Source organism: Bombyx mori, chromosome 1 (genome assembly GCF_030269925.1).
Source record: "Bombyx mori chromosome 1, ASM3026992v2".
NCBI classification, from domain to species: domain Eukaryota; kingdom Metazoa; phylum Arthropoda; class Insecta; order Lepidoptera; family Bombycidae; genus Bombyx; species Bombyx mori.
This window is the reverse complement of record NC_085107.1, coordinates 7,324,223-7,338,009: the sequence shown is the minus strand read 5'-3', so window position 1 is coordinate 7,338,009 and position 13,787 is coordinate 7,324,223. Positions and strand designations below refer to the sequence as shown.

Below are 13,787 nucleotides of genomic sequence, written 5' to 3'. Positions count from 1 at the left end.
TTTATTTTATACAAAAGTTTAGGTCTTTTATTTATCGATTTAGGTACTACGAAGTCTGCCGGGTCAGCTAGTCTATGATAAAAATAAGGCCATTATGAAACTTTTCTTTATTAAGTATAGAATTAGCAGTGTATTTTTAAATGAATTGAAAAACACGGTCAGACCAGTGCCTAGCTCGCATTTAGTTAAAAATAAACAATATATGAATCCCATGTTCCTGTCTATGTGTATCGAACACATAAAACTATGCGAACGTTTATAACAAAGAAAACGTATTGAAAATTCAAATGCTTATTGTAAAAACAAGGTATCATCTTCGTTTTGACATGGTGCTAATTATTATGAAAATTATGTTGCCAGGATGAAACTATATCATAAAAACATGCGATAGCTGTCATGGTTGCCGTAACATTCGCATATCAATGGTAAAATGCCGACGCTGACGTTCCGTACAAAAACTTACTACAAGTTGTGAAGTAAATGAAGTGTTTCCAGAGCAAAAAGTGTAAATTTTAAACAACATTGAAAAAAGGTTTTGTGGTTTTTTTTTGTTTTGTTTTAACCTTTTTTATTTTTAATGTTCATTTCGAACGTGCTTTTATTAATACTCTATGATTCACGTTTCTATGGTTTTTTTTATTGCTTGGATGGGTGGACGAGCTCACAGCCCACCTGGTGTTAAGTGGTCACTGGAGCCCATGGACATCTACAACATAAATGTGCCACCCACCTTGAGATACAAGTTCTAAGATCTCAGTGTAGTTACAACGGCTGCCCCATTCTTCAAGCCGAAACGCATTACTGCTTCACGGCAAAAATAGGCAGGGCGGTGGTACCTACCCGCGCGGACTCACAAGAGGTCCTACCACCAGTAAAAATGTGTTTGAGCGTTTTGTAAAAATCTCTTTCTTGCACTACCTATCTAATACATATTTTATTGTGATCATTTGTCGGTGTAAGTTTTGTAAAATCACTAAGAAGAATTTACTATTTAAATGTGTAAAATGCGCATTTCTGTTTTAAGTCTCGTACCTACTTTGTATACATAAAGTTTTATATTATGTAATATTTATGTTCAACAATTATTTGAAATCGACGTTCTTTTTAACATCAGTTCGATAGACAGATCAACAGATAGCTGTGAATGTATATAACTTACTGGTGGTGGGACGTCTTGTGAGTCCGCACCACCACCTATTTCTGCGGTGAAGCAGTAATGCGTTTCGGTTTGAAAGGCGAAGCAGCCGTTGTAACTATACTGAAACCTTAGAACTCATATCTCAAGGTGGGTGGCGCATTTCCGTTGTAGATGTCTATGGACTCCACTTAACACCAAGTAGGCTGTGAGCTTGTCCGCCCATCTAAGCAATAAAAAAAATAAAAATCAAACTTAAGCGCAAAACAAGTTCAGTGAATAAACGTCCATGATGCGACGATGTTCATGCCACATACATAATTAACTATACACTAAACTATTTCCATAATATAAAACGTACTAACCTCGTACTTTCACTAAATTCTTTAACTTGTAAGTGATTTGGGAAGTAATTAAAATATTCAACTAACTAAACTGTGAGGATGAAGGCACGAACCATCGCAAGTATGTTTTTGGGAAGACCAAATATCACTTCGTAAAAAATACACCTAAAAATAATATGCATCCTTCGTATTTTACTAAATAAAAGCAGAACAAACTTAATGTATTTTTAATGATAAGCGGAACACCCTTCAAGTAAACAATGGCTTTTAGATTTTATAAAGGTAATTAAACGTAACGAATTTAAATATACTTGCAAAAACAAGACTAAGTCTTTATAATATTACTTGAACTATATCATATACCGCATTAAGGATATCGCAAACTATTTCTCTCAAAAACCGCAGAACATTCTAGAATAACGCAATAATTAATTTCGAAATTCAGTATAATAATATGCTGTTTGGATTGGATTTGGAATCTACCGAAAATTTGCGATGCGATCTCGAAGATTCAATTTTATTGTACAAAATTTATAGGCAGCGGCTTGGCTCTGCCAATGGCATTGCTGAAGTCCATGGGCGACAGTAACCATTCACCATCAGGTGGGCCGTATGCTCGTCTGCCTACAAGGGCAATAAAAAAAAGAAAAGAAAGATGGCTGAATATGAAATTGAAGCGTTGATTATTAATATCGATGTGAAATTGCTTTTGTTGATATTTCACAGTGTGGGCTGATTGATAGCAATTTTGAAATAATCTATATATATAAAAGAAAGTCGTGCTAGTTACACTATTTATAACTCAAGAACGACTGAACTGATTTGGCTGAAAATTGGTGAGGAGGTAGCTTAGAACCAGGAGAAGGACATAGGATACTTTTTATCACATTCCCGTGGGACTTGACATAAAACGTGGTAACTATAACAAAACGCAACTGACAACTAAACGTAATATATTCTATGGTTAATTGTGTTAATTATAGTACAATTTTGAAGTTGACTGGTTGATGTGTTTGAAACAAACCGTGTGGCGGAACAAAGTTCGCCGGGTCCGCTAGTAAGTTATAATTTGGAGTCGCCATTACCATTAAATTTTCTCACGTCTCAAGCAAGGAGTGGCGCTAAATTTGACATCTATTATATGTCTATGTGCTTTCGGTAAAAATTAAAATCAGGTAAGCCATGGCTTATCGATCTACCTAAAGCGAAGGTGTAGGTACGTACATATAGGTAATATATGTAAGGCTCAATATACAAATTTCTGTCAATTTACTTGAAAATATTTATTTAAATAAAGTTAACTAAAATACTTAGATTTAATAATGCAACCAATTTTAGTTCTTTATTTCTGCCGTGAAGCAGTCATGCGTTTCGGTTTGAAGGGTGGGGTAGCCGTTGTAACTATACTTGAGACCTTAGAACTTATATCTCAAGGTGGGTGGCGCATTTACGTCGTAAATGTCTATGGGCTCCAGTAACCACTTAACACCAGGTGGGCTATGAGCTCGTCCACCTATCTAAGAAATAAATAAAAAATTTGGAAATAAAGAAAAATCTACACCGTTTAAATGACTGCACAACTAATGTTCCTTTTTCTTCTCCCGCGATACCTACAAAACTAGTGCTTTCAGAACTTTGTAGGTATAATAAATACTAGCGACCCGCCCTCGCTTCGCTTCGGAAACTATAATTTATTATTCGCTACATTTTTTTTTTTACATTACACTCTGCGATTACACGCTATCTATTTAAAAGAAACGCATCAAAATCCGTTGCGTAGTTTTAAAGATTAAAGCATACATAGGGATAGACAGATATAGGGACAGAGAAAGCGACTTTGTTTTATACGATGTAATGTTGTTGATGTTTCTAAAGCACATTGTTTTGTTTTTTTTTGTCGTATAGTTCCGCTATTCGAGGTTGAGACCCACAATTGTTCGTTCACTGTGACACAGCGCGCCCGTTCTAGTCTATTCGCTTATTACAGACGCGGTTCCGATTATCGGATACGACATTCATAATTATCTAATAAACTCGTGTTTGGTCACCTTTACAGTGCGCCGCTATCAGTTTACATAAGCGTGTTGACTAAATCAAATCCTATCTACATAGGTACGTATGTGCCGATTTAGATAACGTTTAAACATCAAAGACTCCAAAAATAAAATGATATAGAGAAAAAAAATAAAATATTATATCAAAAGAAAAAGCCGCCTGCGCATCCATTGGGTACCGCACGGACGTAATTAAAATTTATTTGTTCGAATTTATCGAATATTTATTCCGGTAAATGTATCTGAATATCATTTGGACCAGAAGGCAACGAATATTTAGTTTAAAAATACGGTTATTTTTAATTTACACAGACACTTCTAATGTTATTATTCTACAGAATGCCATTGCTCTGTCCAATATGTGAAACTTGCAACATGTAATTTTTTTTAAATTAAAACTACTTTTAAGTTTTATCCTCGCATTTGTTATTATCATTATATTATTCGTTAGGTATCGAAAATTTGAATAGCTTACATTTTTCCGCGTCACAGACGACCAAGGTACCTACTCTACGTCGATATTTCAATATCTATATATTAATACGTAAAGCAAAAACTTTGTATCCCTTTTTACGAAAATTGCGCGGACGAAGGCGTATGAAATTTTCCACACTTATAGAGAATATAAAGAAGTGCACAATGCTAATTTTTTTTTAAATAATGCATAAAAGATACATTAAATCAATAAAGAAAACATTACACACACTACCATGTATTTGACACACACACGCATGCATACTATTTATTTATCGTCAAAATTTTGTTCTTGACATCTGTGGTCAAATTCAGAATAGATTAAATATTGTTTGTCTTTATTAATATTTTTCTATAGTGTAGTCTTGGCGTTGAAAATACAATGATAATAGTGTACAAACTTACAATTCCAATTAATTATAGTGGAATTTCGACTACTGCGGGACCTCTAGTTAGACTAAATACCCTCTATTTTTCTATAAAAAACAAATCTAAACCTTTCTAGACGTTTTATGTAATAATATAAGTATATTTAATGACATAAAACCTAAGAAAATTATATTGAATTTAAATATAATGGTAACCTTAAATTCTTAGAAGTTTAATACGACAAATTGTATTTATTAAGTAGGTTTGTATTAAGCTTTCGAAAAGCAACTACTGTTAAAATATTCATTCAGAGCCGCAACACTATTTGCTCTCTTTAAATCTTTACTGACTTTTTTAACACAATCTCATTAGTACCTATTAGTGGAGTATCTATAGGTTAAATAAATTAGATTTTCTCTGGCCGTATGTGTGTGTGCGACCCCTTAATAAGGGGGGACGCGTCGATAATACTTTGCCCCTTACTGAAAGATCTGGTTACACCTCCGTGACTTGTTTCACACCGCTATGTTATAAATCCATGTAACTACGAAGTTAGAAAAGCCTTTCCCCTCTTTACTGAAAATTTTTGAGAATACTTCATATATGTTTTTGGTATATAATATAACTTTACCAATACGAATGATTTGATGCATTAAAAAAAACGTGTATATATTGCTTTTATAGCCTGCCGGATTTAAATTTGAATGTTTAGCTCTGATCGAACTAAGTATTTGAGCAATATAAAGTTAAATTTAAGTGTTAGTACTATTTAAATTTCACCGCTATATACTACAGTCGAAACGTTCAAGCAGATAGTATTTTTTGAAATGCAACAATATAAACAATTCGAAAATGAACCCACAAAATACTGTCAATTTGTACAGACGTGCCGGGGTCCGGTTACAAAACGAATAAGTGGTCCAGGCAAGAAGAGTGACAGTCGACAGCGCAGAGAAGTCTGGTCCGGCTTTATCGATTGCTTCCTTTTTAGAGATTTTCGCGTCCATTCTGTCGATACAGCCATCAAGGATTTATCTTCTAACTGAGTAGATAGGTACAGCGTGATGCCAGAAAATGCGGTACGGCGTATTCAAGGCATTTCACGATCCATTGACTGCTGGTTTACCGCTTAAGAGACCATTCAGCATGTTTGTTTTTCTTCGAGTCTAGGCCAGACAGACGCCAGGCCATATGTTATCATTGAACTCCGTTTGGAGAAAGACATGTCATAGTGCTCGAGAGATGTCCAGTGGTAAAGGACCGCCAGCTTTACGTACTAGATAGGAAATATACCGGACACGTGCTATACATTAAGTAAGTAGTAATTCTAGGCTAAAAATGTAATCTAATTAACATCATTCCGCTTTGTGTTAATGCGATAGAAAAATTTAGCATCAGCTCAATGATTTCGGTCGTGGATTTTTTAATTCGTCTCGTTATTATATTATTATCCGAATTTTAGTCCGTTGTTGCCCACAGCTAAAAATACTTGAAACTAGTTTGGTATTTGAAAATTATAATTAAACTCACCCGTTGAAGGGATATCCAGCAAAAGCCGCATCGTAAGGATGATAGACTGCAGGATAAGGCCAGCTCGCTGCGCTGGCTGCTAAATTTTCTTTCAGCTCGATTCCCGCTGCCTGTCAGCGTAAGCCATAAAATATAAGTTTACACGTCTTTATAGAAATCATTAGGAATAACGAATCGTTGGCAATATTTTGACGTGACAACGTCTTATAATTCGATGGAGCCGGATGCACGCACGAAAAAACATGACTCATGCGGCGTTACCTCGCTCTGAGGCGTTCTATTTAAGGTTTGAAGTGCAAGCGAGAGCTCGCAACGAGCGACAAAGAGGCACAATCGGCCTCCGCGTTCGGCAGCGTTCGACATCTGTCTCTCTCCTAATCGAGTGAGCGATGCATCCGCGTGGACAGCTGCTATACAATAATACATTTACATGTTTTCGTCAATTTATTTTTTATTATAATCATGTTAAACAGTGTCATTAACAGTGATTGTACCGTTTCCGGTAGCTCCGACGTAATCCATTACGAGAAAGATCCTCGACGGATTGATTTCTTGATCGATCGCTTCAACGTTTTGGTCTTAACTATTATTATTTAATGGGCAATGATACGAGCCGCGTGCATCAATCATCTTTCGTTCGACAAATGTATCTTTTTTGTTACTCATTGGGGGGACTGTTGAACTTTGCTTTCTTTATGTCTTCAAGATTAAACAAATGAATCACGATACGTTTTATTTTATCTAACGACATTTTGTTTGGCCGCCTTACGTTCCGAGCGCGAATAAGCGTGTTCCGTTGATCTGACATAAAATAATTTATTATTAAAATATTGTAAATTCAAGAGAAAAGGCATAAAAAGTCTTACAGTCGCTAAGGGTCCATAAATTTATAGCGTTGCATTAAAAATAACTCAGGAGCGAGCCTTAATACGGTCAGCCAGGATAAATCTATCAAAAGATTTTGTTGTCCAACAACTTCATTGGTGGCCGAATCGAAAATCCGATAATAAATTTAACTCAAGTACGACAGCGTAATCCAGTCGCTCTCTGGTCTTTGTTGACTCGACCTCTCTGACACAGCTGCAATATTTGTTAGGTTATTCCATTAAAACTAATTCGTAACACAATTTACATATGCTTGATTTTATTATAAGAATTCCTCGTACGTTTATCTCTGAATTATAGAAAAGCTGTTAAAAACCCATTGTATTTTAAATGCTTCTTTGTTTTCTACGAAATAAACTAAGGAACGTTTATCAATGGGCACATTTATATTAATACGTCACAGCTATGCTCATATTACTATGTAGCATTTATTCACCTTTATCTTTCAAATATGCTCAATGTAAATAATAACCACAACTATGATTGATTGTGTCTCAGATATGTTTTGAGAATGAGTAAAACCGAATCGTTGTCTTTATTCATATCAGCATTTAGTTTAATGGAAATAAGTTATCTATTTTAAAATTAACGTGTTTGAATAGCTACGTATATTTTATAGGAGAAATAAGTTTAATCCGCGGTTGGGGCCCGTAGTCACGCAGACGCAGGTAGCTCACTAAAAGTCGTCGTTCAAAGGAAATGAGACGGCATGATACAAAAATTACTATATTCATTAATTAAACTAACAATCATAGTCGAAAAAAAACAATGGCCTATAATTTTTGATTCTTTTTTGGCGATCTCGAGAACCAGCTCAGCGTGATTTTATAAAAAACTTTCTTTTTTACCTTGAGGGGCTATTTCAGCGTAACCATAACTAGTAGGTGAGCTCACGGGGCTCAAACCTGACGACGTTGCTAACACGAACCCTAGCAAGAGCCGTGCTTCGCAGACTCTACCACTGGATCGGAAACGCGATCCAATGAGAAGATCCGGCGAGAAACTCAGTGAGCTTTGTCTGTGGGTTAATTTACTCGTCGAGCCCTTCGTCGCAAGCGACGGGTTCGACGAGAACGATGACCGATATAAAAAACAATCGTTTAACAACAACGAATTAGTGAATGCAATTCGTAAACGTTATATTTAAATTGAATTATGACTACAGCCGGGAGTCTATTAAAAATGTACTGCGAGGTGATGATTTATCGAACACTTCACTCGAACTATAAATTTTTGTTTTTTTTTTTTAAATAATAACCTCCGTTTCCTGCGCGACGTCGACGCCATATGTGCGAATGGAGACTTATCCTCACGCGACTGGCCCGTTTCTTCGTAAACGTTTTCCTTTCAACAAATATCTTATTTATATTTGTTTACGTTGTCTATTGACAATAAAAAAGACAAACACGTCATTTCGTTTTAATCCGACATCCGAAGTTAACATCAAACAAAAAGCGACTATATAGCTATTTATACGTGCTTCCTATCCAACGGCTCCAAATGAAACATTACAGAAGAAATAAAGGACGTGCAATAAGAAAAAAAAACGGTGTTAGGGCAGGACTCCATTGAAGATGAAGCTCAAGTTAACACTTTCGCCACAGATGATGTATGATCATATCTCCATGAATGATTGAATCATCTGCCGGGACACGTTCACGGTCCACCTTTTAACACCTTCCTCCAAAAGTTTTACTACGCGTCATATATTACGGACCGTGGCTACTTTTATGTTATTATGATCATTATCATTCAAAGTCACAACCCACACACATGGCTTTCGGCGAGGCACACTCTAATACAGGGAGTGTTTTTTATGGCTCCACACTTTCCTATTACTTTTATGTGTGTAGCTTCACTAAGTGTACCGATCCAGTTTTTTGTTAGCAAAAGAACATAGTTTGACATGCGCCCTAAGAATTAAAATTTCAAGACTTTTTCTAATCAAATAAATATCAATCAGTCAACGTATGGCTACAAAGTAATCCTACTGTGTGCTCGCTGAGGAATTTCGAAGATATATTTAATCCTGAGAATGGAATTGTTAAACATATTAAGTTATTAAAAGGGACTGAGGCAGCGAACAACTTTTTTGAAGCTATGGACAAAAGAACATACATCATCGGATTACGATTCCAATTTATATGTATAGCTTTATATCGTTACCTGTATTATGATAGCTACTTAACACGGTGAAAGATTCTTATAGCCGAGTTTCTGAGGTACTATTTTGACATGGGATCCTAATTATTTTAACGTAATACCTTTTGTAAATGGAGCTAGACAAAAAAAATGAATAGGCCTCAGCAAGGCTGCGGGAGTCGTTGATAATCTGTCACTTAAATTATATCCTTCAAACAAACGTCAAGTTGATCCTAATTAATTTAGAATTATATCGATCGACTCGCATATTACGAAATATAAGTTATTATTCAACGCGACAAGTATCGTCGTGAAACTTTACAAAGTACTACACGTGTTTGAGATGTTTACACAAGAAAAATGAATGTTCATACTAAGAACATAAATTAGCTACTGAAAGAAATTGCATGTATTTTATTAGTTTTTAATAAATCGTAGCAATGACTTTAACAGAATAATATTTTACAACATTACCGCTAACCTCACAACGTTAGCGTATAAAATTGCGGGTTCCTAACTAAGAGTCTAGGCTGCGGAAACCTGTCAACCTTATTTTAGTGTAAGTACGTGCTTTGATCTGGTCAAAGAGCTATAAACGACAACCGCATGAAGTGGTCTGCTGTGTCCGTAAATTTTATAACTATAAAATTTAATTATATGACTCACTCATTATAAATGAGCTGTCGGAATTGGCCAATTATATCGGTGATACCTCTGAAATGTGTTACCGGCGAGCCACGTAATGATTCAAGTAGATACGAATAGGTACGTTATCTATAGAATCGTAAAAGTAAAACCTTCCCATTTTACTCCTCGGCGTTTCAATTCAAGAATCTTAATGGAGAATAAATGGTGCGTTGCTTTTTACATAAGGTTTCGAACAGCCTATCTCATTTAACTTTATTAAAAAACAAGTAAAGCCGCTAAAGAAACTAATTTAAATCATTTGGAATTAAAACTGAATACGCCGTCCTAATTCATGTTACATTACCACATTGAAACGAGTGACTTGACCCTACCGCAGCCGTTCGGACAAATACTGGTTTAGATGTCACAATAATATAAAACGTATATATAGAGTATTTACATATGTAAAAAATGCACAGTAAAAATGATTTAGTTTATATTGCCAACGATTCGACGGATGGATACGGTAGTTTTTTTTGTTTTTTTTTTATTGCGTAGATTGGTGGACGAGCTCACAGCCCACCTGGTGTTAAGTGGTTACTGGAGCCCATAGACATGTACAACGTAAATGCACCACCCACCTTGAGATATAAATTCTAAGATCACAAGTATATTTACAACGGCTGTCCCGCCCTTCGAACCGAAACGCATTACTGCTTCACGGCAGAAATAGGCAGGGCGGTGGTACCTACCCGGGTGGACTCACAAGAGGTCCTACCACCAGTAATGACGTAAGTTACGATTTTGCTTACCGCGTTTGTGTAAAATGGAGGTTGGTCGGCAGCTAGGGCAGGAAAGTATGCTGCCATGCCGGCTGCCGTTGCAGCAGCCGCGTCGGAGTAGGGGGCACTGTACACAGACATAGGCATGCCCGAAGCTAGCCTCTGGTAGTTTAGGAACTCGTATTGACAGGAGCAGACCGTCTGGCCCGTGATCGGGTCGTGGAATATGGGGCGTCCGGTGTCACAGCAGCGAGGCGCGGCGGCGGGCGAGCTAGGCCGAGCCGCGCTACCCGCTCCCGCGCTCATACCCGCTTGCGCCGGCGGCGGACTGTTGGAGGCTGTCGATATGGTGCTCTGTAAGTTGTAAATTTTGAAATGCCTTTATGGCGGATTTCCACATTCGCTTTGGCAAAACAACAATAATTAGGAGGGCCCCCCGACGCTTTGCATTCGCTCAGCACAAAACGAGTGGTACGCTTTCACGGTATATCGGCTTCGTATTAACAAATACATACGACATTATAATGCCATTAGCATAAATTAACTAACTTTGATGGATGTGAAATATGCATTTAACGACTGCGCGAAAAGGGTGAAGAGCAGCGTAACCTTGGGCGTGTCTGCTGCGTCATCAGTGTCATCGGCAGGGCTACGGAGCCCTGATTTTAAAAACTTCGCAAAACCCTTTTCGTGTAATGCATTAAATATATCTCACGATTCATCAGTTACGCCCGTGTAATTGGTTCAGAGTTTTTACAATAACGAACGATGTTCAGGAGTATCGGAGGACGCATTGTTGGCGTGGTGGATTCATTTTTCTGACTACCTGAATCAATACCGCGGTCACCGAACAAACATCCGTCCGTTGTGCGATCATAAAGTGGGAGAAACGAATAAAGATCGACATTTTTTAATTGAGCGCTGCAGAATCGTACGTGGATAAATAACTTTCTAAATATTTGTCATTGGAATGAAATATAGCCACAGCCGTTCGGAGATCCATTGTGTTCTCAATGGGATTAGAAACCCAGAAATTCCGCTAGAATCGAGCTTTGTGCTGGCCACAATAATTCATTGTGCTTCACGCGTATTCCAAATTAAATTTTACTTGATTCTGGACTGTCTCTCACGTTGCTAAACGTTTATTAAAATTCCAATGTAAGATTACTTGCTTATTTAGTAGTGTTTTATTTTAAAACGCAGTATGAAATGATTTAAAAATTCGTCATTCAAAGTTTCATATTAATCAAAAGCCAACGGAAAATATAAGGAATGCCGCTTGTAACAAACAGGATTACTTAAATCGAATACAAATATATACAAAAGTGACAATGTAAACTAGACTCTGTGTAGCCCCCCGTCGCATATAAGGTTTCCGTGAATGTTAACTACACACATCACTAACACGAATGGCGCACTAGAAACATTTCGACAGTCCGACTATTGCGACTTCGTAGGCTAAAAACCATTTGTTGTGTGAAAGGAATTATTAAGGTAATCCTGAAGCCGTTAAATGTCGGACCCCTGTATTATCTACATTACATACACTGCATACTTATTTAATCCTTGCCACTAACGTTCAGGGATGTAGGCGCATGCCCCATTAGTTCTAACGGTCATGTACATACGGATCATATTTGAATGAACGAGGGGAATGATGCTGAAATCGACGCCGTGGCTTTAAGGGATTCAATACATTCAACAGTGAATCTGTTTGAAAACTATATAGTAGTTGTGGGGTCGAAATTAAATGTCATTTCTGTTAATGCAATCATAAATAATTGATTTCGTGTAAACTTATAATGTTATAATGGTTTGTTTCTCGTTTTAATAATTAATTCTAAATAATATATTTTTTTGTTCTGTTAAAAGAGCTAACAAGTTCACGATACAAGACCCTAAGATACTTTGATGTGAATGAAGCCGCTCAAATGGAGATAAGATGAAATTCGATGAATATTCTGTCTTTAAAACGTAAGGTGTAGTTGCTTCGTGATAGTACAGTTGTACTTTTCCGTATCGGCCGGTGTCCTGAGAACTTTAAGCTAAAAAGTGTAAAAACTAAAATTCCACTGTTATATTTTGTGAAGTATGGAAGAAAAAAAATTTAAATTTATATCAAAGTAATCTTTACAAAAAGTTTTTGTACAGATAATTGTTTTAACAGGTTTAATGCGTAAGACGCAATGTCGTGGGGGCTATGTACAACAAAACATACACAATGTAAACGCTGAAGATAAAAACAAATTCTCATACATTTTCGGAGCATGAGCCAAACGATTACTGTTACTAATAACTTAGATAAACTCTTTGATCTTATTTATCGTGTAGACGAAACTTCAGAAATAAGTACGTCTTTAAGTAAGTATTGGTTCTTGCTTATTAGATAAAGAGCACAAAAACGTTGTCATCATATCCTTTTCAAATATCGAACGGTTCGAGGACTGAAGAGCCGCTGCACCTTATCTCAGAAAGACATCTTTTAAAAAACAAACACGAGGAGTATTCTCTTTTTGTCGTATTTTTTTATCGTAACCCGCAGGATGTGTTAGAGTCGTTAAGCCCTTTTAAGTGTTAAACCATGTAACTGAATATTCGAACGTATAGAGGTCCGATCTATTTGTTAAATAACGTAAAAAACGTTAATCTTAGAGAAATCGGACCCAATGACATGAATTTCGTTAAAGACATCAGCCGAGCAAAAAAATATCGATGACATGTACTCCGGTTAGCTAACCGTGAGTGACGCCAGAGCCTTTGTCCAGGTAAAACCGGGTTTTTTCTCTTAATTTCGGCATCAGAACGGCCTCATTAAAGTATTATGTTTGAAGATTATTCATTCTATTTAGTCTTTCACCTGATATTGCCTCAACGGCGACACGATAATTGGATTATTTCGACAATACGACCGAAATCATTTTTACTATCACAGCTTTTATTATTTTGAGGTTTTTTTTTATTTACCTAAACCTTGTTACATGTCACATTTTGGTCTATTTATTAGTTTTACCCAAATATTGGGCTTAAAACATTACACTGAAAAATATGGTAAAGACGAAAACACAATTAACAACCTCATCAATAAACACATTAAAAGTTACAGTCGAAGAATAGATTTAACATTTCAATCGATTCGCTGTATTCCTATAAAAATAATGAAAGAGCGACATTCGTGGTACCAAATAAGTATACTTAATATGCAAATGCAACCAAATTTAAACTCTAATCCATCTAGATACGATCTAAAGTTTTCAGAAACATTTTATATATTACTTTGTAGAAACAATTTTAGAATGACTCTTTTAAAAAATAACCTGTATGTCATATAATGTATACAGCGTTGACAGACATATTTCTTGAAGTGCCTACTTAACTTTAACATCAATATGTTTCAAATTTATAATTCCTTATGAGTCGCTACAAAAGTTTTTGCGAGTAATTGCAT

General features: G+C 36.3%; 1 protein-coding gene across 2 annotated transcripts in view; it reads right to left on the bottom strand.

Moving 5' to 3' along the window:
- LOC101740424 (homeobox protein caupolican) overlaps nucleotides 1–13,787 on the bottom strand; it is a 66,317-nt gene that overhangs the window by 26,405 nt on the left and 26,125 nt on the right. Inside the window, exons 2-3 of one of the 2 annotated variants that reach the window (XM_012693445.4) lie at nucleotides 10,373–10,696; nucleotides 5,907–6,016 (exon numbers count right to left, since the gene is read on the bottom strand). In XM_012693445.4, coding sequence (XP_012548899.2) covers nucleotides 5,907–6,016; nucleotides 10,373–10,696 — 434 coding nt within the window. The remainder of the gene's footprint in view (nucleotides 1–5,906; nucleotides 6,017–10,372; nucleotides 10,697–13,787) is intronic. The other variant, XM_021350375.3, reaches the window with a different exon arrangement.